The sequence below is a fragment of the Pollicipes pollicipes genome, unplaced genomic scaffold, assembly GCF_011947565.3.
Source record: "Pollicipes pollicipes isolate AB1234 unplaced genomic scaffold, Ppol_2.1 Scaffold_6138;HRSCAF=7277_pilon_pilon_pilon, whole genome shotgun sequence".
NCBI lineage: Eukaryota > Metazoa > Arthropoda > Thecostraca > Pollicipedomorpha > Pollicipedidae > Pollicipes > Pollicipes pollicipes.
The window spans coordinates 472235-500095 of NW_023596818.1; the positions used below are offsets into that span (position 1 = coordinate 472235).

The following is a 27861-nucleotide window of genomic DNA, read 5'->3' on the forward strand; positions in this document are numbered from 1 at the left end:
ACAGCCTCCTCCAGACGCCGCGCTCCGGCGGCGGTCTCTAGCCGGCCCCAGGCCAGCCCTCTCGCCACCGTCCGGCGGGTCTCTCACACCGCCGTCCGGCGCCGGCCGCCTACAGCGAGCCGGGTCCGGCCCAGTGTGGCGGCATGCCGCCCGGTTCTCCGCCGCCGGGCTCCACGCCGTGGTCGCGGCGCATGTGCACGCGCAGGTTGTGACGCGTGGCGTACACCTTGGCGCACAGCCGGCAGGTGGTGTGGCCGGCGTGCAGCGGCTTGTGGTTGGCCAGCGACGTGCTGCTGGAGAAGGTCTTGCCGCAGGTGGTGCAGAGCACGCGCGGGGTGCCGCCGCCGCCGCTGCCAGGGCCCGCCAGCCGGCCGCCGCCTACCGGCAGATAGGGCCGGTCAACAAGGCGCCGACCACACCGACACCGGCGGCGGGCAGGGCCGGCGAATAGCAGGCCGCAGGGAACAAGAACCGGTCAGCGGATGCCGCAGACACCACCGCCGCCGGCGGACACAGCCGGTCAACGGGGCGCCACGGAAACTGAGCGCCCCCGTTTTAGTACGACTTGCGGCCGCTCGACAGCACGCCACCGCAACCACCGGCAGCCTTCCGTCCATGTCCGTCAGTTCCTTGTTGGAAATATCCGTGCCGCGACAGTGGTTACGAGTTGGGATCGACCGGGAGGTTGTCTCCAGAGTTTCTCCAACTGGTGGCCGCAAGTCATTACGTGATATTCTAACTGACAGATGACCGCCATGAGAAGTCGTTGTAACAGACACAGTTTGCAAAATCATACGATACACCTTGCAACCTTGTTTTAGACAGCCTTTAAGTGCTACCGCAATGGTATTCCCTTTGTTTCCGTTCTAACCTCCTCTTCCCAATAACTCAACGGCCTTACTTCAGTGAGATTCGAAGGTGCGAAAGTGGAACGGTTCCATTGCGCGCACCAGCTCAGCACACGCGACGCGTTTAGGATACCGCATCCCGTGCGAGGCCAATGTGATCCGCTGTCGCCCACTTCAGACCTTCGGCTGGGGACAATACGTCACTGAGTCCTCGGAAGGGGAAGGCGATCACAAGGTAAACAAGACTGAGACGCGTGTCGACTGCCTATCTTGAGAAAGCCGCCATCAATAGTGCCGCACAACTAAATCGACCAGTGGATAGTGAAGCCAGGCGAGCCGTGGCACACAAAGCACTTTGGTCTGCGATATTATTCGCGAGGTATCTATTTTTGTAGATCACTGACAGCTTATCACAATCGACCCTACTATGTACCAGACATCTCGCCTTGTAATTCGACACTGCACTCTTGGGATCATTTCACGCCTACCCCAACAGCCTCCACTGCTCTGTCCAACGGCAATGTCCAAGACGTCGGTCATCAGTGAGCCACCAGCTAGTCACTTGTCAGCACTTCAGAAACAGTAGCACACTTCAGTCGGTGTATTATGCATTTCTGACGAATTGATGGCTAAAACCAGCCGCTACAACAAACCACGCGTCCAAAATACGTCAGCTCAGCAGGGTCTCCAAAAATCCGTGCAGACCACCTCCAGCTGAGTCCACACATCGCCGCATCGCCACCCGGTTGCCAGTCCAGGCGAGACACACGTGCCGCGCCCGTCCGCCGAGCGCCGCCCCTCAGCAGCGGCCGGGCGGAGCATCGCGCTGCCACCTGGCGGCACGCCGCGCTCAATCGGTGCTGCCGCCTGGCGGGCGGGGGCGGCGGCTGCGGCCGCTAGAGGCCGGGCCAGGCGGGCGGCGCTGCGGCCGGCGGCCGGTGCTTGGCCGCAATGTGGACATTGAGGTTGTACTTGTTGCTGAAGACGCGTCCGCAGACCGGGCAGCCGGTCTCGCCGCGGTGCACGGCCTTGTGGCGACTGAGGCCGGCGCGCGAGAGGAAACTCTGCGGGCAGGCGACGCACCGAAACCGGCACCCTGCAACACAGACACGGCGCCAGCCTCAGTCGCCACACACCGGGGCCAAGAGCGATCACTGATCAGGCCACCCCGCCACGGTCGATGCTTGTGGTCGAGGACACTACGCCTGCTCGGGTGCATAACGCACATGACGTCACAGCTGAGCAGTGCATACGGCCCCGGTTATCGCCGGCTTCCGGCCCACACGAGCTTTCCAAATGCAGAAAATTGGCAAATGTGGTGTCGCTGTTGCATACAAGTATGCGCGTACTTTTTCTTACTTTTCTGTACTTTTTTACCATGCACTTTTGACGTAATCAGTCATAAAAAGATGTCCATCCAGCATGATGAACAACATATTGCATCTCTAGACTTAAACCGTCCAAAATGTTGCATTGCGACTCTGCGGACGCATCATTGGTGTCGGTTGGAAGACACGTCGGACAGCCACTGAAAATGGTCCGCCATTCCCGGCCACGGTGCAAGGTCAACATCAGACCTGCGCATCCGTTCAGCCGAGAGAACGTCCGGAGGCGATCTGGTGCGGCCGATATAGGTCAGCTCCAGCGGCGTCTGCCGTTCACATCAAAGAAGCAACGCGACTGTCCAGCTCGTCTCTGTGGGGTTACCTTCACTCAACCGAAGCGTGTGCGCTTCGTGTATTCGAGTCATCGGCTTGTTCCAATTGTGTACACATTGACAACACTTCTATAGTTAATTCGCAGGTGCCCACCGCAATGTCGGGCGTGAAGACTGTGCGCTGCACGCAGGCCCTAGCGCAGCATCCGCAAACCTGGTCTGCGCTGAGCGACCGCCACTGGCCGGACCGGGTCTGCCCAAACCGTGAACTGGGTCTGCCCGGACCGAGCCCGCCAGCGAGGCCGACGCTGTCACTGTCACCGACCACGCCAGACTCTTACTGGCCGAAACGGGCCACCGCTGCGGGGCCGATCAGCGATGGTGGATGGACCATCAACACTGCTGGTGACTGGACTGTTAATACTGAGAACGGACCACCGCTGCGGGGCCGAGCGGCGATGGTGGATGGACCATCAACACTGCTGGTGACTGGACTGTTAATACTGAGTGGAACATCCCTGATGGCTGAGCAATCACGGACCACGCCAGCTGCCTAGCCCGGATCATCACTGACCATTACAGGCTAGATTGGCCCGCCGCTAGCCATAACTACATAGAGCAGTCCGTCACTGACCACCGCTGGCCCATCACTAAGCATAACAGGCTGGACTGGTCCACTGATGACCATCACTAAACAGAGCGGCCCGTCACTGACCGCCGCTGATCGACCATTGGATGATTTGGACCATTACTGGTCACCAGTGGCCCGAACGGACACGGCAACAATCGGCCTGGACCAACACTGCCCGTCACTGGACCGCCACCGGTCTGTCACTAGCCTGACACAGGTCCGTCGTTGGTCTAACACCAGCCTGACGCCGACCTATCGTTGGCCTAACACTGAATCGTGACTTATCTGACACTGACCCGTCACTGGCTCGGTACCGGCCTGACACAGACTCGTCACTGACTTGACACCGATCCGTCATTGGCCTAACACAAGCCTGACACGGACCCGTCGCTGGTCTGACCGGCCTGACTCGCCGCTGGCCTGACACTGGCCTGACCGTGACCAGCCTGACGCTGACCCGTCACTGGCCTGAAACCGGTCCGTAATTGGTTCGACATTGACCCGTCGCTAGCATGACACTGGCCCGTCACTGGCCTGACACTGGCCCGTCACTGGCCTGACACCGGCCTGTCACTGCCCTGACACCGGCCCGTCACTGGCCTGACACCGGCCCGTCACTGCCCCGCCGCGCGGCGGCCGTCTCCCTGTGCGCCAGCCGCACGTGGCGGTGCAGCACGGAGGTGGTGCTGTAGACGCGGCCGCAGACGCCGCAGCGTGTGATACCGCGGTGTACGGACCGGTGGTTGCCTAGCGACGCCTCGCTGGCGAAGTGCCGGCCACACTGGGCGCACCGGTGCTCCGAGGACGCCCGCCTGGAGCCGGGCGGTCCGGGCCGCGGACCGCGCAGGTCCAGGCGCAGACCGCGCGGTCCGGCGAGGTCCAGACGCGGTGCGGACCGCTGCGGCCGCAGACCGGGCGGTCCCGGACGAGGACCAGGCGGTCCAGGCGGGGTCGGGTGCAGACCGGGCGGTCCGGACGGGACCGGATGCAGACCACGCGATCCGAGTGGTTCTGGGCACAGACCGCGTGATCCCGACGGTCTCGGATGTGGACTGGGTGGTGCCGCCGGCCCCGGCAGCGGTCCGGGCGCCCATGCCAGCCCCTGGCGGCCACCAGACGAAATACCCGGCTCCGGCGGCTCCGAGCAGCCTAGAACACAATACAGCGACCTCAGCCTGAGGCGAACGCAAAACTTCAACAGTCCTGCAGTTGTAATCTTGTGGAAGGCCCAGCCACGACAACTGCCACCGCAAACAGGCCTTCAAGCGCTGCGATTGCAGCCGAGAAAACGATTAAGTAAAAACGTACGGGCCGACAAATCTACCCAGTGTCGGCCATTTCAACCAGAATCTAACAGGCTGATGATTTCCTCCTGGTGCCCGCGCAAAGGTGATGCACAGCTGGCACCTGGCGCCGTTCCATCATTTTCCAATTTTGATGCTCAGTGCTGTCGACATTTAGCCGGCCCACATTCTGGCATTCGATTGCATACATTGCGATGCTTGTCCTCGCTGAAACCTGTGCCGGCGATACTTCGCTGCAAAGACGCCGCCGAACTGGCACAGTGGTGTCCGGTCTCAGGGGGAACGTGCGATAACTCGGCCCCACGGCTCATCTCAGCGGTTATGGCGGTAGAATCAACCAAACAGATTGGCCTTCAACCTCTGTGGCTTCCTTTGCCAGCGCCGCTTCTCAATCACTGTAATTATATGTACTTAAACCAGTGGCACTAAAGCATTACTTTAGCTGCGTAACTGGGTTCAGATTGTGCTGGGACGCACCCAAGTTAAAACGCCATATTCCTTGTACAGACAGCCACTGTCGGGCACATGGTCAGCATATAGCTGTGAGTGGAGGCGGTTAGTCACGGGTTACATGGAACAGTGGACCTGCACATCGCCATGGTTTTCCCAGCGCACTGGACGACGGGGCAACTATGATGTTAGGAGCAACGGTTTTGTGGTTTGCGGTCTTGTCTTGTTCTGGTACGTCTTGTAGTTTCGTGGAAGACAAACAGCTGTTTTTTCCTCTTCTCTGCATCAGTCCTGATCATGACAGAGATTTGCAGCGCGTCGACCTTCGGGTCATGCAGCGTCTACGTGTGCACAATATTTCGGTACCGCTCGCGTAATTCGTCAAGATTGAGCAATTTAAAAATTGAAAGCAGTTGTCACCGCTGGTATCAACACTGAACATAGACTAGACAGCAATCGACTAGATTTAGGCTTTTGGATTTTGGACTGAGTTAATTGACATCAATCGATTTTGGGAAAACATTGCACATCAACGTCAAGTGCAGTTATTTTCCACAAGAAAATTTTAGTAAATGTTTCATGCGACAAAGACGGACAAAAACAATATTTCGAAATCGTACGCCCGGCAAAACGAGATCCCTCACTTTCTTGTCTTTATTGTTCTTTATAACGGTGCTCTTTTCTAATGACCAACGCACTGACCTTGACAACCTGATTATTCAAACCAGTAAGGGAATCCAACCAGGACTCGACAGCAAGAGAGGAGCAGCAGCTCTTGACTGCCCATCTCTAGCTCTCTGCCCGGCTCATGAGTACAACTGCTGGCCTCTCAGGCCAGCTGGTGAAGGTCCACTCTGGCGCCCGGGCCAGCACGACAGGGGCGGTCACCGGGCACACTGCCCCTCCGGCGTCCGGGCCAGCACGACAGGGGCGGTCACCGGGCACACTGCCCCTCCAGCGCCCGGGCCAGCACGACAGGGGCGGTCACCGGGCACACTGACCCTCCAGCGCCCGGGCCAGTACGACAGGGGCGGTCACCGGGCACACCGCCCCTCCGGCGCCCGGGCCAGCACGACAGGGGCGGTCACCGGGCACACTGACCCTCCGGCGGCCGGGTCACCACGACACGGACGGTCAGCGGGGTACGCTGCCCCCTCCGGCGCTCGGACCACCACGACACGAACGGTCACCGGGCACACCGCCCCCTCCGGCGCCCGGGCCACCACGACACGGACGATAAGTGAGGTACAATGGCCGCTCTGAAGACTGGGCCAGCACGGCACGGCCAGTAAGCCAGGCACATCGCCCCTCCGGCGACCGCTGGCCGGGCGACCTCAGCCCTCATAGTCTGGCACTTCTATTCCACAGCTGGACAGGCACATATTTTGGTGATATTGTTTATGAACACAAATGGACGCACGCACAGAGATGTTGCATGAAGTGCATAGCAAAGGTAGAACAGAGCTGTTCTGACAACTATCTGCTCACAAACGGCACGATCGGACCCCACACCACCACTGGACACATTAGCCGCTACTGACGTTCTTATTGTCCCTTTCACGTATGCTTCAGCCTTACTCCAGCCCGACCGCTTAGGCCGCCGGCTCGGCTTCCTCCACAACTCGCCTTCTCATTGAAAAGCAACGAGAACTGTCAACACTGACCACGGTGCAGCTTCTTCCCTCCCGCCACTTGACACTTCCTCTACAACAGCTCGCCAATCCCGCTGAACACTGACCGCTGCTGTACATACGAGGACCCAACTACCGACGCCCCGGACTTGACCGTGCCTCCATTTCTGACAGAGGACACGTTTCCATCGGCCGCTCACGCCCGGCACAAGGCCAGACTTCACCATCGTCCTCTCGCGTGCGGCCGAGTCCGGCGCCGGCGCTGTGTCCGCGCGCTCCTCCCCGCCGCCTCCCAGCCGTGTTCCGTCCAGACCATACCCCGGTCACCGGCCGGCCTGTGCCGATCCTGTCTCCACGGCGGGCACAGCTTCGCCCCGAGCTCTGCTGCCGCTCATGCGTACAGCGCACCGCCGCCGCCCCGACTCCCCACCGGCGTCATAGCGGCCGCGACACTGCTCCGGCGCCGCTCATCCGAGCGCCGACCGCTGCTCCAGCGCCGCTCATCCGAGCGCCGACCACTGCTCCGGCGCCGCTCATCCGAGCGCCGACCGCTGCTCCGGCACCGCTCATCCGAGCGCCGACCGCTGCTCCGGCGCCGCTCATCCGAGCGCCGACCGCTGCTCCGGCGCCGCTCATCCGAGCGCCGACCGCTGCTCGGCGACGCTCGCCGGCGGCGGCCGTACAGCACCCGCGTGACGAGGGTCAGTCGGCGGCCCCAGCGGCGGCGGCGGCGGTCCGGCGGTCGGCAGCGGCGGCTGCTGCTCGGCGTGGGACATGCGCACGTGCCGGCGCAGCGCCGAGATGGTGCTGTACACGCCGCCGCACAGGTGGCAGCGCGTGCTGCCCCGGTGGATGGAGCGGTGGTTGGAGAGCGACGCCTCGCTGCGGAGCACCTTTCCACACAGCTCACAGGTCAGCCGAGCGGCGGCCGGCGCCGGCGCCGCGCGGCGCACGCCTAGAAAACAGCAGAGCCGCGCACTCAGCCACCGCCCACACAGCGACCGACGCCACGCACAGGTGCGGACGGCGGCGGGGCCAGCCAGCCGGCAGCCACAGTAGAGCCAGCCAGCCGGCAGCCACACCAGAGCCAACCAGCAGGCAACGACAGTAGAACCGCGCATTTACAGACTGCCCAAAAAGACCCGCGCACTCAGAGACGGGCTGCATTAATTACAATTCATTTGCATGTTTTTGCCTATGGGCAACGATGACATGTCGTGAGTTGATCTCAGTCTGTGTTGCGTAAAAAGGACCCCTCATCTCAGGAAACGTATCCCGACACGAACACCAGTGGGTGAATCATACCCGACGGTCCGGAGCACTACACCCGTTTAACAAGTTTAAGCAGCTTAGGAAAGCTATCAAGGGCGTCTGTCTTACGCCGCGACTGTGTTTTGCAACGCACCAGTTTGGCCAATCTGGATAAGCGGCGATCCCAGAAACTCGGCCTGAGACGCAATGATGGCTGTATCTTTAAAAAAAGGAGCCTGCAATGCCATGGTCCAGCATTGGCAATTGTAAGTTGGTCTGTTGTTAGCTGACCACGGCCTCCCAAATGACCCGCAAATCATTATGTAGTGTATGATTAGCTGTATACACCAATCAAAACTTTGGATGAACAACAATAGTACGATAACCTAACATGTCTTGGTAAAATATGAAGTAACGTAGCTATTGAGCAATATTCATAATTCAATAGAATTCGGCGCTTGGTCGTAAGGATGGGTGGCGCGCTACGCACCCATTTCGCATATTTAGCAGTCGAATGGTATTTTATAGTTACGTACGGGAAGTTCGAGACTAAAACACTGCCACCAACATCTGCACATAGGGACATCCAGCGCCAAAAGCATTCTTTGTGTCGCCGTGTCGGAATGCACCGCGAAGAGACAATGGTAGCAAACAAGCAAGTCTTAGGAACAAAGAAAAGCAATGCATTTCTTCGTCAGTCATGATGCACCCGCTCCCGTGCATAGCGCGGAACTGCAAGGCAGCCACACAGACCTTACCTCGCTCGTGTAATTTAAGCGATGTTGGCATTGTCGCAAGCGAGCACGCCTTGCATTCTGTACATAACGACGCTCGTCCAAACGCCAGCTCGCCAGCCGTCCGCTTTTCATTTCGTTATCGGCCTCGGGCTATTATTAGCGTAGACATCGGCGGTTTTCTGGGCAACTCAATGCGTCTCCGACTTCCATGGGCATGCCCGCTGAACGCTATCTCTTCGATATCTCGATAAACGATCAATCGACAGGTATTTCTGTCTGTGTTTCGTCACCCAATCACCTTCCATTTAGATCTTCATTGCTGCCGACATTTATCCTGCCCACATTTCGCTAATTGGGAGACAATTATCCGCTTACACACCTTGAAACCTATCCTAGCAATAGTTCGCCGTTCAACGCTATCTCGTTCGCATTTTGTTCACTTGCGTTCGGATACCTTTTCATTCAATAACACGCCATTCCGTACCTGGTCCCGTCACCCTGATTGTGGCTTTACCACGCAATCAGCTGCTGAGGCGAAATGGCGTCGCCTGCCTCTCACCCCGGCAGGAAGGGCGTGCACAGCGGGGAATCGAACCCCGTGCCTCTGGTTTCCCAGACGCGCAGTGGTTAGCGCAGACGCGCAACCACTACCCCACCGGCAACCCCACGTAGAAAATGTATTTCTTGATGGTTGTGACAACTTCTGAAAATATTTTGTCGCCAACACACACCAGAAGCGAGTCCGAGTGATATCCGAGAGTTGGGACGGACGTGGGCATAGTTGACAAACGTCAAAATCAATTTCCATCCTCTCTTCTTATTTACTTCCACACACCGCACCTGGCCGCCATTGTATTGCGCCAGTTCTTCAAATCCCAACTCAAAACCCGCACTCGCCAGTGCGCACCATCACAACGTAACATGGAACATACACGATCCGATAAACATTCTCCCTTAGCAACACCGCCACTCCTTGCTCAACTACGACCAGACGGCGATAAATAGCCCACCCACTACACGTATGAAAATACCATGTACCTTCCTAACCGACCGAGGTAAATCTGGTGCTTTGCGACAAAACAGTCACCGGCCAGACGTACGGGACCGCCCGCCGTCACCGGCCAGACGTACGGGGCCGCCCGCCGCCCAGCCACAAAGACATCACAACTTTGCGCAGAGGCAGGCAGCCGCCGCCCCCCCGCGAGCAGCGCGAGCCGTGTCGCGCGCGACCTGCGCACCTGTCCTGATGGGAGACACAAACCGCTGGGCGTGGGGAGGCGCCGCGGGCCACGGCGCGCCCCGTCCCAGCCGTCGGGCTGACGCGAGCAGCGGGACGCCGCCGGAACGTGCCCCGAGCCGGGACCCCGCCGGAGCGTGCCCCGAGCCGGGACGCCGCCGGAGTGTGCCCCGAGCCGGGACGCCGCCGGAGCGTGCCCCGAGCCGGGACGCCGCCGGAGCGTGCCTGCCGCCGGAGCGTGCCTCGAGCCGGGGCCCCGCCGGAGTGTGCCCCGAGCCGGGGCCCCGCCGGAGTGTGCCCCGAGCCGGGACGCCGCCGGAGTGTGCCCCGAGCCGGGACGCCGCCGGAGCGTGCCCCGAGCCGGGACGCCGCCGGAGCGTGCCTGCCGCCGGAGCGTGCCTCGAGCCGGGGCCCCGCCGGAGTGTGCCCCGAGCCGGGGCCCCGCCGGAGTGTGCCCCGAGCCGGGACGCCGCCGGAGTGTGCCCCGAGCCGGGACGCCGCCGCAGCTGGCCGCCGCCCCGCCCAGAAGCTCCGCTCCCGCCCCGAGCCTGCGCGCAAGCCGACCGGCCACGCGGCCGCCCGCCGCCCCGAGGCCCCGCCGCGACGCGACACGACCGACGCCGGACCCGCGCGCGGCACACATCGCCCGCCGGCGGCGCCACCTGGCCGCGCCCGTCACGTGACCGCCCGGGCGGGCGCGTCACGGGCCGGCGCCGGCCGCCGGCCGCTTGTGCACGCGGCGCACGTGTGCCGTGAGCGTCGACTTGGTGCTGTACACCTTGCCGCAGATGCCACAGGTGGTGAGGCCGCGGTGCAGCGTGCGGTGGTCGGAGAGCGAGTTCACGTGGTGGTACACCTTGCCGCAGTACTCGCAGCTGAGCACAGGCCGCGCCGCCCGCCCACCTGAGGAACAGACGGGCGGCCGTCAAACGCGCTGTCGGACGCCGCGCGCGCCAGAGCCGTGTCCGCTTGCCGAACCGCCGCCGCCGCCGCCGCTGATAGAGACGGGTCGCCGACAGCCCGGCGCCTGCCCGCGACCAAGCGCGGCCGCCACATGCCGACCGCTCCGTCTCATGACGGCTGCATGTCCATGCACGGACCACGCAGAGCATAGGTCCCGCCGGCCATTGTCACAAACTGCAGCGCCGACCCTTCACGCCTGTCGCTATTGTCAACTGGCCACAGCCGTCCTATGAGGGGGCTGGTAACAAGCCGCCTGGGCTGTTGTGACCAGGCTTCCTGTTAAACTGTGTGCCATGCCTGACATTTCGCGCCGCATCGATCACTTGGACGGATTCAGGAAGCTGCCGCTAACTTGCCGTGCGACGTCCATGCGGACTCAGTCATCCGCAAGGACAATGCCGTGCGTTCCTTTCGCGCCCGGGCCACGTCATTTGAGAATAGAAGATAAGAAGCGTTGGAACATTCCAAATTGACTCCGAGCTACTGTGGCCCGTTGTCCTCAGCAGCCAAGAACAGACTAGCCGCTTCCGGTACGGCATGATGTCGGCGGCAAACGAGTGAAACCTTAGGGGACGCCACCCGCGGGCACGTTTGAGGGGCGGTTGACCTGTCCGGGGCGCCGTGAGTGTCCGCCCGACGTTGAACACCGCCAGCACCAAGCGCCCCTTAGGTGCCCACCTCGTTACACTGGGCGGCCGCCCGGTGGCAAATGCGCCGCTTCCTCATCCTGGTTCCCGCTAGGCGAATGGTCGGTCGCCAGCGCCCAGCCATCTTCTCCGTTCCGGAACGCATTATTGACAGTGTAAAATGACTGTATTTCATCCTATGCGTTGATTACATGCGCCAAATAAAAACAGAACAAAAATCACTGAGGCAACACATCTGGGTTCAAAGCAATTACCTACATTCGGTGACTGCCACGTACAGGTAACAGAGCTACTTGTAATTATCCAACCTTTCTCAAACTTCGCACTTGAAGTTATCAAACAGAATCCAACTGGCGATTATCTCATTTCGGTGAAGAAGTACCTGACAGCGACAAAACGCTGCCACAGAGAAGCCTTCCGAACACATCTGTGGCCGTTCAAAACCGGCCGCCACCCGTTCCACGCAGGGCGAAGAAGCCCTAAGACACTGGGAGCGCCGTGAGCCTAGAGGCCTCCGCGTATATCAGGCCCAGGCCCGCCGCCTCAGCCATGGCTCCGCTCCTGGCCACCACCGCACAGCTCTGGTCGGCGCGAGTCTCTGGCCTCCGCCGGGGCGCTGGCCGGTGACCGGGCCGCCCTCCCGTCCACCGGCGCCTGGCTGGTGACCGGGCCGCCCTCCCGTCCGCCGGCGCGAGCGACCCGCCCAGCCAGCGACTAGTGGAGGTGAGCAGGCCAGCCGGCTCTGGTGAGCTCAGCCCCGGCGACGCCAGGTACAGGTGAGCTGCGCGTTCAGTCGAGCTCAGCCCCGGCGGCGCCAGGTACAGGTGGGCTGCGCGCTCTAGCGAGCTCAGCCCCGGCGGCTCCAGGTACAGGTGAGCTGCGCACTCAGGCGAGCTCAGCCCCGGGGCTGCGCACTCAGGCGAGCTCAGCCCCGGCGGCTCCAGGTACAGGTGAGCTGCGCACTCAGGCGAGCTCAGCCCCGGCGGCTCCAGGTACAGGTGAGCTGCGCACTCAGGCGAGCTCAGCCCCGGCGGCTCCAGGTACAGGTGAGCTGCGCACTCAGGCGAGCTCAGCCCCAACGGCGCCCGGTACAGGTGAGCTGCGCACTCAGGCGAGCTCAGCCCCGGCGGCGCCCGGTACAGGTGAGCTGCGCGCTCAGGCGAGCTCAGCCCCAGCGGCGCCCGGTACAGGTGAGCTGCGCACTCAGGCAAGCTCAGCCCCAGCGGCGCCCGGTACAGGTGAGCTGCGCACTCAGGCGAGCTCAGCCCCGGCGGCGCCCGGTACAGGTGAGCTGCGCACTCAGGCGAGCTCAGCCCCGGCGGCGCCCGGTACAGGTGAGCTGCGCACTCAGGCGAGCTCAGCCCCGGCGGCTCCAGGTACAGGTGAGCTGCGCACTCAGGCGAGCTCGGCCCCGGCGGCGCCCGGTACAGGTGAGCTGCGCACTCAGGCGAGCTCAGCCCCGGCGGCGCCCGGTACAGGTGAGCTGCGCACTCAGGCGAGCTCAGCCCCGGCGGCGCCCGGTACAGGTGAGCTGCGCGCTCAGGCGAGCTCAGCCCCAGCGGCGCCCGGTACAGGTGAGCTGCGCGCTCAGGTGAGGTCAGCCGGGGTCAGCGGCGGTCCGGGCGCGCCGGCGCCGCCGTGGATCATGTGCAGGTGGCGGCGCAGACTGTCGGAACGGCTGAAGGCGCGGCCACACACCGGGCAGACGGTGCGGCCCTGGTGCACCAGCTCGTGCCGCCGGATGCCCTGCTGCGAGTTGAAGCAGCGCCCGCACACTGGACAGCCGTACCCTGCCGAGACCAGCCGGGGCACAGCGTCAGCACACAGCCGCACCGGGCCAGACCAGACCAGATCAGATCAGACCAGACCCGACCGGACCGGACCAGACCAGACCAGACCAGACCAGACCAGACCGACCGGACCACACCCGCCCGCCCGCCGTACCCTGCTGAGATCAACGGGCACACAGTGTCAGCACACAGCCTCACCGGGCCAACTGATCAGACTGGATCAAAAACCGGACCGGACCAGATCGGACCGGACCGGACCGGACCGGACCGGACCGGACCGGACCGGATCGGATCGGATCGGACCGGACCGAACCGAACCGAACCGAACCGAACCGAACCGGACCGGACCGGACAGGACCGGACCGGACCGGACAGGACCGGACCGGACCGGACCGGACCGGACCGGGCCAGACTGAACTGGACTGGACTGGGCTGGACCGGACCGGACCGGGCAGGACCATATCTGTTTGCGCCCGCGCCGTCAGCACCGGGCGCTCTGCAGCGTCCAGTCCGAGCCATCCCGCGTATGCACTCGGCTGCATCGCGCCGGGCAGCGGGTGCCGTTCTCAGCTGGACTCGGCCTGATGCCACAGCGCAACGGCTGAGGCTGATGTGCGGGCTGCCGCCGGCCGGCCGGCGCTGCCCGGAGCCGATCGGCGGCCCGGCGCCGCAGCGGACACGCCACGGAAGGGACCCGCCGGCGGCGGCTCGCCTGCCGCTCCACCTGTTCGCGCCACCCCTTCCATCGCAGCCAACGCTTCCATCCACGCCGGGTCGTGCCAGCAGCCAGCCACCGCCGGCTCCAGTATGAAGGAGCTCAGCGCCTGCTGACCGGCTGGCTTGGCCTACCACCGCGGACACGGCTGAGCGAGCGTACCTCGCAGGCTCCAGGTGGGCTGGTGATTGCCGGAAGCCGCGCCAGTCCGTTGGCAGATTTGGTATTCCACAGCGTTGCCCCACGCCGGGGCAGTAATTCGATGGCCTCTGATCGTCAGCTGGTGCAGTGTACATTCTAAAAGTGCACAATTAACCTGGCCTCCGAGAGAACGCAGTCATTATTTCCACCGCTATTCTAATCATGGCTTTCAATGACAACAAAGGAAATACGCAGCAGCGCGTGGACTACTGCTCTCGGTGCGCGACGCTTCTCCGGAATCATGAGGGGAAGCGAAACATGTATTCTTATGAGAACTGACGAAACTATAAACAATGTAAAATTGGGTACGCAAATACACACAAATGGCATAGCACATAGGGACAAAGCCTGTTATACCGGAAAATGCCTTCAATAAACAGCAACGAAGAACACTTCCGGCGAGATGTCTTTCCGATCGACTTCGACGTGAGCGTATCGACGTCGACATGGAAAAAACAGACGCCTCCCCGAAACGCAACGCAAATCTGGCTGACAGAGCCCCCTGTCACGCTAGCGAACCACTTCTCGCCACATGACGTCCTCCCGCCGACCACGTGACCCCTCGCACCCCTCCCCTGGCCGGCAGCCGTGGCGAGAGAGGGCGGCCGGGCAGCGGCCGCGTCAATCACCTCCCCGCCGGCACGTGACGCCCTGCCGCTGAACGGCGAGCAGGACACACATCGGACACACGCCGATCCCGCCACTCAAACACACACACGCCTCCGGGAGCGCCCCTGGGCGTGCTGGGCTCCCGTCTGTCTCCGGGAGCGTCCCCTGGGCGTGCTGGGCTCCGTCTGTCTCCAGGAGCGCCCCCGGGGCACGCTGGGCTCCGTCTGTCTTCAGGCGCGCTGATCTGGACGGTGCATCACTGCCGCCCGTCCAGGCGCCGCCCCCGCTGAGTCCGTCCCAGCTTTTAAAAAGCCATGCCACACAAGCGCTTGCCAAACGGAGCCGACTTCTGGCCTTTCGAGGACGCGACTGTGTATTGACAGCATTCCTTCCGTACTACGCAGAGAATTTTACGGGCGCACGGCGACGTCCACTGTACAGGCGGGGAGGCCACGTCGGCAAACCGCCGGTCACAAGCAGTGGATTTGTAAAATACATCACGCTCACACATGCTCCGCACCCTGACGCCAGTCCTTTTCAGCGCAGCTCTTGTAGCTCGTCGTCTGTCTGGCTGTCCCGGCGGCCGTGCTTGCTCATCCCGGCCAGCACGTCTGGCTGTCCCGGCGGCCGTGCTTGCTCATCCCCGCCAGCACGTCTGGCTGTCCCCGCGGCCGTGCTTGCTCATCCCCGCCAGCGCGTCTGGCTGTCCCGGCGGCCGTGCTCGTCCCCGCCAGTACGTCTGGCTGTCCCGCCGGCCGTGCTCGTCTCCGCCAGCACGTCTGGCTGTCCCGGCGGCCGCGCTCGCTCGTCCCCGCCAGCACGTCTAGCTGGCTCGATGGGCGCCCAGCTGGCTGGCCGGGTGGGCCGTGCGCATGTGTTCGTTGAGCGTGGCGACGCGCGCCATGACACGGCCGCACACGGGACAGCGCGTGCGGCCCGTGTGCACCTTCATGTGCTGGCGCAGCGAGTTCTCGTGGGCGTACAGCCGCTGGCAGAGCGGGCACCGGTACTCGGCGGCGGCGGCGGCGGCGACGGCCGCGCTCCGGCCGGCCGGCCAGGCCGATATTTGCCCTGCGGCAAACAGGAGACGCCCGTTGGAGGCTGACCAGACAGCCCAGCGACCGGAGCGGGCTCAGTCGACGCTGCAGCCAGCCGAACGCGTCCCCGCGCACGCTTGGCTCCTCTCCATCTGTATATGGCTTGTCTGCCTAGTTGGTGGTCGCTACCTCGCCTCAGACCACTTCATGCAATTATTTCACTCCTTTCGCTTCACATGCCAGTCAACGCGTTCGTCTGAGGTAATGGCGCATCATAAGGTCAGAGGTCAGCAATCGCGTATAATGTGCTTCTTTGTTTTCAACAAATTTAGAAAAAACCTATATCGTGTTTGACATCAGCGCCGCTGCCCGACAATCGGCTCGCACCAGCTGATCCCTCATTTCCCTCATTCTTTTTCAGCTCCAGCCAATTTCACGCAACCCGTGCCAATCGAGAACGCGTTGGTCGAAACTCCGTACATGTATTCCTGACCAGAGTGACATGCGCTTAGGTGAGCGGTCGTCTGGAGTAGCGCCGAGGCTGGCTCTCAGCGCTGCCGGCCGCACCGGTAGTGGGGTCCCGAGGTGGGGCGCCGGGGCCCCAACGGACCGGACAGGACCAGACCATCCGCCGGAGCCTTGCCAGGTCAATGCCGAGCGCACCGGCACTGGTAACATAAGCCCATGAAGGCTGCTCCTTGGGAGCTAGCACCGCCAGAGTGGATATCAACGCACTAACGCGTGCAATGCAGACCAACACTGTCTGACATCAGCAGTCTGGCACTGCATTACTCCAGCATCTGCAGGAATCGCGGTACCGAAGCTCCGGCCATCGGCTCGGCTCGACCCGTCGAGCCTGGCCGAGGCCTGCGCCCGGGCCAAGATCGGCCGCAGGGCCCAACAGCTGGCCGAGTCGTCCCAAACAAAAAACAACCGACAGCACCGGCCGTCACGACAGCCAGGTGGCCGGGGCGTCACGGTACCATTAGAAGGCCGTCTGCCCAAAAACTCGCCCTGACCACAACACTGTATTACAGCCACCACGGGAGCGGGGTAGAACGCAACAGACAACAGACGACTCTGACAACTGACTAAAGGACGGAAAGAATGAGGAAGGCGGTGCTAAACAGGGCCCCTGCGAGTCCCTCTTGGGCTGCTGCTCAGATACATTCCTGTTCTCAGCATCCCACCCATGCATCAAAAACACCCGGACACTTCAGACTCTGAGCTCCCGGCCGACGGTTGCCCCAGCCGCCCGCTAGAACACTGAACATAACTCGAACTTCTCGTCCCGATCGCCAGACTTGCACCGTCCCATCTGCCGCCCGCCCGCCCGCCTCACGAGCCCGGCCCAGCGCCGGGACTCTCCCTACAGGCGCTGCGGCGGCGGGCGCGTCTCGGTCAGCGCCAGCCACGAGTCGGCCGCGGCGGCCGGCGGCGGCCGAGGCGGCAGCGGCGACGCGGCGTGGTGCGTGGCCAGGTGGCGCTTGAGCGCGAACTTTCGTGACAGCACCAGGTGGCAGACGGGACAGCGCGTGCTGCCCGCGTGGACGGCGCTGTGGTAGCTCAGCGACTTCTTGGTGCGGAACCACTGCGGGCACACCGCACACCGGAACACCTCTGAAAGACACGCCAGACCGACGCCTGAGCACGGCGGCCGACCTCAGCCCGGCCGGCGCCCTCTCCCCTCCGAGCACGGCGGCCGACCCAGCCCGGCCGGCGCCCCCTCTCCCCTCTGAGCACGGCGGTAGACCCAGCCCGGCCGGCGCCCTCTCTCCCCTCTGAGCCTGAGCACGGTGGCCGACCCAGCCAGGCCGGCGCCCCCTCTTCCCTCTGAGCACGGCGGCCGACTGAGGCCGGCCGGCGCCCTCTCCCCCTGTCTCTCTTTCGCTGGCAGCCAGAGCCTCTCCGCCGGTAGCCGCCGCCGGACGCACGCCGTGGCTAGGCGACATACAGTTTATACCCGATCACATTTATTTCGGCGGCGGCCAGATCAGCATCGCCAGCGCGTTCACACCGCGCGCTGACAGCTGACGGAAGCATGACCCTTCGCTTCGCCGGCAACGTCCAGACGTCCGGCAATAGTGGAATGGACACCGGCCGACCGACTCAGGCCTTACGTACTACGGACTACACAGGAGAGATGACTGCATATTACGACCTAACGAGGCGCTATTTACTACAGAACGGACTAACGACTTCAGGGGGCAGAAACACCTTGGCTGGTACATTAAAGGCCTTCTACATGACTGCTTCACCCAGTGGTACCCAGCAGAATTAGAGTCCCAGTCATGGTCCCCCCCCCCGTGATTTCCAGCGTCACAATGACGTCCGCTGATCTCTGAGCACGTAGAGTGTCAACCACCGGTCCAGTTACCGAGCCATGATCCATGGACGAATTCTCTCAGATCGGCATTCGAAGCTTAGAGGCCGTGTTCGACCCATGACGCGACCCTGCCTAGTCACCAGAAGTGCCACCAGAATACGCCGGCGCCGGCAACGAGAACAATGAAACAGAACACTTCGGCCGCCTGCGGTACAAAACTAGACCAGCGTCCCCTTCCGACCAGAGCTAGCGGTGCCCAGGCTCATCAGCAAGACACGTCGCATACGCCAGAATCCAGCGCCTGCCGTTCGTCCGGCATTGGCCGCGAGCCAGTCGGCGTCCCATGACGGCTCGCCCCGTCACTCAGCCGATGCTCCAGCGCCGCCAAGTCCCCTCAGAGCTCGGCTCCGACCCGCACGCACACGACAGTCGCCGAGCCGAGCCTCAGCCTCAGCCCAGCGCCGGCGGCGGAGGAGGCGGCGGCGGCGGTGGCGGGGGCGCCGGCGGCGCCGGCCGGCCGGGCAGCAGCTGCGCCAGCAGGTGCGCCGCCTCCGGGTGCCGCTGCTGCACGTGGTTGCGCAGCGTGCCGATCCGGCCGTACACCGAGCCGCACACCAGACACGTGGTCTTGCCCGTGTGCACGTGCATGTGGTGATCCAGCGAGCGGTGGTTGGTGTACTCGCGGCCGCACAACGGGCACAGGTAGCTGCGCGGCGCCCCTATAACACACACACAGCGGGTGTCAGCCGACGGGGCGCCAGAGCGGGCTGCCCGCTCCCCGCTCCCCGCTCAGACGCCGCCGCACCAGCGCAGGCCGCCCTCTCCGGGCGCAGACGTTATTATGCCGCCCCCGGCCGCAGGCTATTTCGAAATGGCCAAGCCAACGTTCGTTTATGCGATCTCACGATCGGTTATGTCTAAGTAGAATATCAGCTGAAGGGATCTTTTGCAAGCCTCATCGACGCTGCCTCTCGCCAACACCTTCATTTGAACGTCCTAGCACACGCTCTTCATCTTCGCTCAATGCGCCTCAATGGTATGTTGCCCGATTCGCAAGGGATCACTGGCATTGGTCACGTCATTCCTCCGTAGCATTCACTCTGTGTTCACCTTTTCAGGTGATGACCCCCGTCCAACTTGGTAAATGCCAGCATACTGCGATGAAAATCGGTATTTGGGGACCAAGCGCGCAGCAAAAATCAGTTGCACTGCACTGAAGCGCGCCACTCAGGCGGCCGCAACGACACGCGCTGTTCCGTCAACAGCAGCGCAGCCAACGTCAGTACGCAACGCTATCGCCGGCAGATTCGGGACGAGGTCTTGGCGAAGCGGGCGGCCAGGCGGCCCGCCCTCGGCGCGAGCTTGTGGACCCGCTCACGGGACGCCCGCACACCGTGACGCCGCCGACCTGGGGCCGTCACCCCGACGGCGAGCGGCACCCCGACCTCGGCGCTCCGACGGTCACACCTCAGGTGGACCGGCCGCAGCGGGGCCACCCTGCAGCGGCAGCAGCGACGCTGAGCGAGGAGTCGGACGACGCTGGTACGCCGCTGCGACCCGACGACGACGACGACGGGCCGGGTCGGCGCCGCCCGAAGCGCAGCGCCTCGCAGCGAGCCGCGCGGCGCGGCGACGCCAGAGCCGGACCGGCCGCCGGCACGGGCCCGTGGCGGCCACGTGAACGGCCGACACGTGGCGCACAGGCTACAGCAGTGAGCGGAGCGTTGCTGGTATTCTCGCACTGGGCACCAAGACGCAGAAACCCGCCTGACCTGACCTGACCCAACCAGGCTGGACCCGAGCGGTGTTCCACACCAGACTCAGTCTCGGGACGGCCGGCCGGCTCGCTACCCAAATGTGGAATTGTGCTTTCGACTTTGCGTCCGAACAGAACTTTGCAGGTTGCATCAACGTCAGAAATTCACTGTCGATAATTTCAAACATTCCCAACCCAAACACAGGCTCCATGTTCCACTCCACACAAGCGCTTATCAAACTCAGGCCGTCCCCAGGACCGGTTACCGTTACGTTACCTACGAGCGTTACCGTTACGTTAGCAGCTGGTGCAGTCCTGGATTGGTGTACGAGAATACCAACAACAGTCTAGCGCTACAAGTGTGTCGACAGGTGATGCTCGGGACCCCCACCAATACCGGCGCTGAGACATATCGCGCGAATCGCGACCGCAAATACCCAATGCTAACACGTCGTCGGCGGTTACACCGGTCTGCAGAACGCCCTGGCAGTGCTATTGCGAAGATGCGCGAGCAAACTTCTGACCTATTGTGCTTTTTAACCAGCGATAACGTGCGTGACCAATCGCCCGGCATTAGCGGACTGTCAGTCACCAACATAGCGATCGCGACGTCCGTGGCACGCGTGAAATTTGGAACACGCCCCCGCGATCTACTTGCAAGTACCGCCGAGGAACATAGTGGGGTACATCACCACGGCGCATTTATTATTATATCATTACATCATTTAGTGGCGTATTTCATACTGCTGCTGATCATTCATATCAAATAATAAAGAACGCAACAAACGCGGCGCAAAAGGCCAGACAAACGGCTCCCGATATCTGCGTCCTCACTAACGTTTGATTAAAATAAAAACGACTCTCACGCGGGAACAGCGCCTTGTCCGACCGCCAGCGCACGGCACGACTGGCCCCGGCCGTCATGCCCAAGTTCCGCACCGCGTCAGCGCCATCACGGAGCAACGTCCGAACTCTGTATCCGGTGCCACTGAACACTGCACACCCGTCCCCGCGCGCCCTCGCTACCCATACTAGGCCAGCAATGCACGTGCACATTCCTCGGTGCCGAAGTCGCCACGGACCGTGCGATGAATACCGACGCATGACACTATACGGCTGCACCAATGTGCCCGACGCGCGAAAACCTGGCCGCTTGATTTGCTAGCCCCGGATGTGGACTGCAGACATCACGTCTCACCGTGGCGCCGATAAACCGGTGAGCCGCGAGAGAAAGCACGGACGCGAGAGATCGCTACACTACTTAGATTACTAGCGCTTTGTGATTACCTGCACTGATGAGCCCTGCCAATTTCCGTATGGCCCACGAGAACGACCCTTATGCAACAATGTTTGTTTGGGGTGAGCCCCGCCAGCCCGTGCGTGATCCGGCCGTTGGAAATCAACACTCCATGCGGATTCGATAATAATCCCGTACAGCCTATATTTACACGCCGTGCCAAACTGCACGCGTAGTACTACACACCGGCGGACGTACAGAGCATCTTAAATAACTCGTGACATTGAGGTCGCTACTGCACATTGTTTACGCAAGCTTACCGGCAGCTCCAACTTCTGGCGTCGGCCGCCATGTGGCACTCTGACTACGGGCGGCCACAGCGCCTTCGACTGCTTCTTCGCCGCCCCTCCCCACTTCCCACCCCCTACTTAGGCTGTCCGCGCGTCGAAGACCGCCCAGCCCATCTGAAGATCACGCTGCCGTGCCCTGCCAGAGAGCGCGACATCCTCCCACGCCCTCGGTCGCAAGCCCTGCCCTCGGAGCCGCTCGCAACGCACGAGTATCCGGCCGCCCCCGCGAGCCGATCACGTCCGCCCTCCCAGCCCCTCGCGCCGCGCCGTTTGGGGTCTGAGCATCACCTGTGACAAAATAGAGAAATGAGAGCTAACCTTGTGACGCGCCGTCTTCTGAGGGCCCCGCCATCGCCGACATGTCTCCGATACCTGCCGAGAGGGGCACACTTCAACAGGGAGGGTCACGCGCAGCAGACTAAGACGCAACCGCGATATGTACACACGCCATCCACATGGCGGCCGGTATCAACGCCACCCACTTCCTGGTCGAGTTATAGAGCGCTGGCTTTCATGGAAAGTTAGCCGGGCAGACAGAATCAACAAATGAAACCAACAACCGTGACGTGACATCTCGCCCTCTGCTGCCAGCGATATACAGCGATCACACGCATCACGTACAACTGGTTAACTGTGCAGAGGGGCATCGACCTGAAACACACGCCACATAACACGTGACGCTGGACGGCGTAAGGCAAGCGCGCATGCAAGCCGCATGAAGCGCACACAATCAGTGCAGACCGTACGACGCCGGAGGCGAAGTGGCCGTCGTGCGTGTCCCGTGACCTACCCTGTTCTGATACCCTGCTGAGGAGGCCGGCCATATCGTGCGAGCCGGTAGACTGGTCCGAGCCCTCGAACTGCGCCGCCTCGAAGCTCGACACCTGGCTAAACGTCGCTTCTAAACTCTCATCGTCCTCGTCCGCCAGGTCCACTTTCTCCACTTTGATGTAGTCCTGCCGCGGCTGCGCCAGCGGCGGCGGCGGCAGCGGCCGTTCGTCGTTGGCCGGCGAGGCCGGCGGCTCGGCGGCGCCCCGCTCCGGACCGCCGGCCGTCCGCGCCGGCAGCTCCGGCTGCGCGGCCGGTGCCGCCGCCGGCGGCGGAGGCGGCGGTGGCGGCAGAGGCGACGCCAGCGACAGCGGCGGAGCCAGACCGGCCGGCAGGGCGGCGGCGGGCGAGGCGGCCGGCGGCCCGGCGCCGCCGCCGGAGGAAGAGGGCGGCGGCGCGGTCGGCCGCTCCGGCGAGGAAGAGACGCGGCGTCGCTTGTTGGGAGGCGAGCTGGGCCGCGGACGGCCGCCCACGGACGAGTTCAGCTGCTGCTGCAGCGCCGAGCTGACCGCAGGCCGCGCCGGCGGCCGCGGTGGCGCCGGAGACTTCTGCAAACGCGCGCCCAGAGTAACCCGGAGCCCGCGCTGAGGCAAGCAGGGGCGCGGTCCCCATACCCAGCCAGAATTATCCAGCGGAAGAACAATACAAAGATAAACGCTGGAGGTGAAAGGGACTCTCAGCTGCTTCAATGCATTTATTTGAAATGGACCATTAGAGAACTGATGTGACTGAGTGCCGAATGTTGATGCATTGCGGTCTGTGCTGCAGACGGCCCAGAGAACACCAATCATGGGCTAGGAGCCCCATTGCAAGGTGGTGCCATACAGTCACCACAACTCAGATTTTGTATCGCATCGGAAATCAGCATTCAGACGTTTTGCCCGACAATAGTCATGACCCGAACTGTTTGAGCCATGGGAACATGTCAGCACCAACTCAGCGACGGTGCCCCACGCCACAGCCTTCAAGGAGCCCGAAACCCCGCAGCTCTGTCTCCCGACCGGCAGCGGCCCGTCCGTTCACGGCACGGCCTGGCGACACCGTGACCCGCGCCGGCTACCGACCGGCAGTGGCCCTAGCCCGGACGCACCTGCTGCTGCCAGGGGTGCGCCGGCGTCGGCGGCGCCTCCTCGTCCTCGTCGCCGGTGAGGCCGCGCACCTGCAGCATCTCGGCCGTCTTAAGGAAGCTGCCCAGCTGGCTCTGCGCCACGTTCACCTCGCCTTTGTAGACGAACTCGACGACGGCCGCCAGGTCCGGGTAGGACGTGTCCTTCAGGAAGAACACTGGGTGCTGGCAGGGGTTCTCCTGCGGGCGGACGGACGGGGGATGCTTGGTTAGGCGCGGGTACCGAAGCTCCACATCGTCAATGCATCCGCCCAAGCTGACATGCTGACACAGCCACACAGCTGACATCTACAAAACTATTCTCCTGTAGGTTGTCACTGACTGTCAATGCATTCAGCACACAGGCACAGCTGTGATTTGTATGGGACATGATGGCTGCAGAAAATGTAATATCATTGTCTATACCATTGTCTTGGATCACAGCACATGGTAGGCAATGCTTGCTGTATGAGCTAGCCTATTGAGCTACCCACACAGCCTTTTTTGTGTGGCATTTGTTAATACTCCTTTGTCCCCCCTCCCCCCCCCCCTCCCACTTCCTTCTGTCTGGTATTTTGACAACCTGACAGCCAGCAAAAACAGAATTTGATGGTATATAGTGGATACAAATTGTTACTACACAAATTGCTTCTAATTTGGGCGAATTCTGACATATCACTGAAAACAATGACATGATTGATGCCTGCAATACCTGATACCAGTTTTTCCAAGTGTCCAGTTGCATTTCAGGGATGTATCCAAGCTCATCACCCCATCTAAATAAGCTAAAAACATACATGCAATAGATGGGAGTCAAGCAGAACAAATCAGAATCTACATGTAGACCTGGCCAGTTTTCTCAAGAGCTGGCATGACACTGCAATACAAGTATGATACAAATACAATGGTACTGGATAGTGCTAGCTGCACTGTATGAGCATAATTTACCTCCTCATTAAATAAAATTACTAGGCTTAGATTTCATTTATCTCATGAAAAATAGCCAGATCTGTGTGATAACTCATTGGTGTGGCCAGAGAACAGTTATGTGAATTTCTTTATAAAAACCATTCTCAGCAGTCCTGCAAAAATAAAATTTGACTGATTTTGCCCTTGAACAGCACAATCTAAATGAGCTGTAAATGATTAAATTAGCATGTAGTGTGCTAAAATACTGTTCACCAATAAATGCAAGTGCTTACGGATGCATATTTCATGCCCAATAATGCATTCTATGAGGTGCCTGATGTCTGCACATGTGTGAAAAACATCTCAACAGAAATGTTTTCATCATGGGTATGGTGGCAGCAGCTGGCTGAAACTCCTGCCAGCTGATTCTAACAGTTTAACTGGGTCATAATAACATGTGGTAAAAATTGACAAGGACTAAACCACTGTAATAACATGTGACCAATCAAATCCAATGTAGCTTAAGGACTTTAAGCCATCAAATGGCACACTTGCTAGCTCAAGGTAAGCAGCAAAAGCTCATGGCATATTATTTATTACAATTAAAGTAGGGAACAAAGCTGCAACAACCAGGGGGGTGCCATATGTAGCTTTCCTGCTGCCAGTAGTGATATAAAATGTCCAGTCTCAGACAGGATGAATGTATATCACAGGTTCAACATACTTACAAGGTTATCAATTTATATCATGGTTGTCCAACAAATTTCAAGCATTAAGGAGCAAACAAGTTGAAGAGCTCACACCTAATTCCATAATGGCCATTATCTTGACGTGCAAGTTATACACATGGAGGCACATTCTCATACACAAGTTATGCATTGATACACCGCTCATTTGCAGCAGAATGATCCATGCCCATGAAGTGTTACCTGCAATTCATTTCTTTATACAAACAGTGATGAATCATATGGGCACAGGTTATGTATGTAGCTGCTGGACAATACCACAGTGCTGCATCACAGACATACATGCACACACACACACACACATGCACACATAGAAATCCCAAAACCTGACTCAGGGATATGCTCTGTCTCACACACCTATAAAAGTATCTGTTACATGCCCTACTACTCTAAGCAGTCTTAAATAGTCCTTGAGACACAAGAGCACCCAAAGCTAACAAAGATTAACTTACCTTCAAAAGGTCCCTGAAGTAGGGGCTGCAAGCTGACAGCATCATTCTGTGGGCTTTGATCTTATGTCCCTCACAGCACAGTGTTATGTCCACCAGTTCCTCATCTTGTCTGAGATTCTCAAACACTGATGTCACACTGTTCTGAAAATTGTTCCACTTAAGGCAAAACTTCTGGCTGTCCATCATGATCTGAAATGGATGGGACACATCAGGCATGTACAGATACAATGGATATGCATAATGTGGCATAATATATTTGACTTCTTGTAACTCCTAAAATATAAATATGATGTATTACCTGGGGCAAAATATTCTCAACACCTTGCACAGTATTTCTTAAAATGCTGTATCTTAACACTCAATATCTGTTGTCTGTTTTGCCCTTAGAAATTTTGTTCTAGTGAGGAATGAAAGAAAGTTCAAGGCAAAATGTATCTAAAATATCAATGGTTTATTTGTTCACAGCTTTGTGCTGAAGCAAATATCATTAAGTCTGGCCATAAACCTATAGTAAAATATTTCCGGGGGTGCAAAAATACCAACAAACGTCAGATCATTCTGAACACATCCATTGCATCACACACCTACACATCAAATACCTGAGCATGGAGTATGAGCTGCAGCATATGCATACTTCCCAACCATTTTTGCATGAAATATTGATTAAAACTTTGTTTTTAATTATCTCCATTCTTTTTTAATGCTTGAAACTAGCTTTCTGCATCAAATTAGTGGTGACTGTGCAACAAACTCTGGATGCTCATATTTAAGACATGCATGTGCTGATGCAACCACAACAATGTTGCTGCTATGCTGGATATGGACATATTTGATGTGGCATGTACTTTTGCAGTCCAACATCAAGATCCCTTAGATAGTAATCTACTTCTAACCATTCAGGCATTCCCAGTTAATTGTTCATCAATTAAACTTGTAGTCTGATACCATAGAAGGTAGGAGAATTATCAAGTTACAATTAATGTGTAAGATAAAACCATGTGCAAGAAACAACCAACCACCTTTAAACCCAACTATCGCAAACACAGCACATGAGTAACATCACAATACATTCTGAAGCATAGTAGTACTGTTCATGCCAGCCAACAACAGGGATGTCTTTCTGAGTTAAAATAACTTACATTCGAACAAGATTCCAATGCGACTTATCACAAAATTCGCTAAAGGAGATGAAAAAGATTGCGGGCTCGAATGTGACGCGCCGGCCAATACAGACATGCAGTTACCCAGTGCCGACTGCGAAACTCACCTCACTCGTCTCCAGGCGATTGAGTAAAACATTGACGCAAAACTTGCTTAGCAGCGATCACTACAACACGTTCAGCACCCAGTAATACACCTCCCCTCTCATAACCGCGTGACGCGCCCGCAGAACCCCTCACGGCACCGACCCAGCGAACTTCACGAGCATCAAAATGGCGACCAGCGATGATTTGCCAGATTTGCCAGATAAAAGCCTAGAACATAGCCAAGAGACCACTATGCGTAGCGCGGCGCAGCCCCAGCCCCTTGCTGTGCAGGCGCGGCCCATCTTAGTTCGGTCAATATTTGCTTCGGGCCTCGGAGGATCGATTCGATTTTATAATTTCGAGGCTTTGGACCAAAACACAACCAATCAATTCAACAGATATTTCGTCAAACTACTCTTCCACGTCAAATTTATGTTTCATACCAGCAGAACTGCCGAATTACGACGCTAACACACTGGCATTATGAAAGGAGCACGCACTATTGGCTCCTCGTTTTAACCAGCGCTGCTGAGCTTTTCCACCACAAAAGCTCAACTTCCTTGACAGCAAGAATTCACTCGGTGCCCTCGCGCTAGGAACTGGCCACTGGGTCATGGCACGTAGACAGAAACCCTGGTTATGAAGGGAGACATGAAATACTAAAATTCGGGACCAAATTGAAGGCATACGGGAAGCAAATGTGTCGGAGCAAAAAGCATTAATGTTTGAAGAGCGGAGTACGATGTTCGATACGGAAGAGTGAGGCGACCGGTTATAATTGTGATAGCACGCGCCCTAGATATAAACTACAGTGTCAACCAACCAAAATGTTTTTGAAGCGAACATCTCAAAATATTCCGGTCCTTCTCGCTTCCAGAGCCCAGCCCTGTAACCACATAATGCAAATTTGCAAAACTAGAGGTGAATATGGTTGTAACTATAACCCAAGGTTATGGAATAAGAACTTACCTGCATTATCGTCGACGTGAGAACTTCCTGCGCTGGACACCATCGGCAAAGCTGCGGGCTCGCAGCACTCAAACAGAACACCATCTGGGAAAGGCACCTTTGTATCTCAAATGGATGCTTCCATGTCAATATCAGGACCCAGTGATTACCCGGGGATTAAGAATAGCTTGCGTAATCTGAATTTCAATTTCTCTAGCCAAGTCATATTTTTGTAGGGGAGCAATGTCA

General features: G+C 59.5%; 1 protein-coding gene across 1 annotated transcript; it reads right to left on the reverse strand.

Moving 5' to 3' along the window:
• Positions 1-109: 109 nt before the first annotated feature.
• Positions 110-26845, reverse strand: LOC119106016 (zinc finger protein 534). The gene is made up of 13 exons (XM_037229612.1): positions 26685-26845; positions 25418-25606; positions 23296-23511; positions 22604-22753; positions 22168-22342; positions 21696-21749; positions 12963-13146; positions 10472-10621; positions 9748-9752; positions 7304-7476; positions 3798-4034; positions 1782-1912; positions 110-350 (listed from the first exon to the last, which is right to left on the reverse strand). The coding sequence occupies exons 2-13, from the start codon at positions 25601-25603 to the stop codon at positions 110-112; spliced, it is 1902 nt and encodes a 633-aa protein (XP_037085507.1). The 5' UTR covers positions 25604-25606; positions 26685-26845.
• Positions 26846-27861: the final 1016 nt, after the last annotated feature.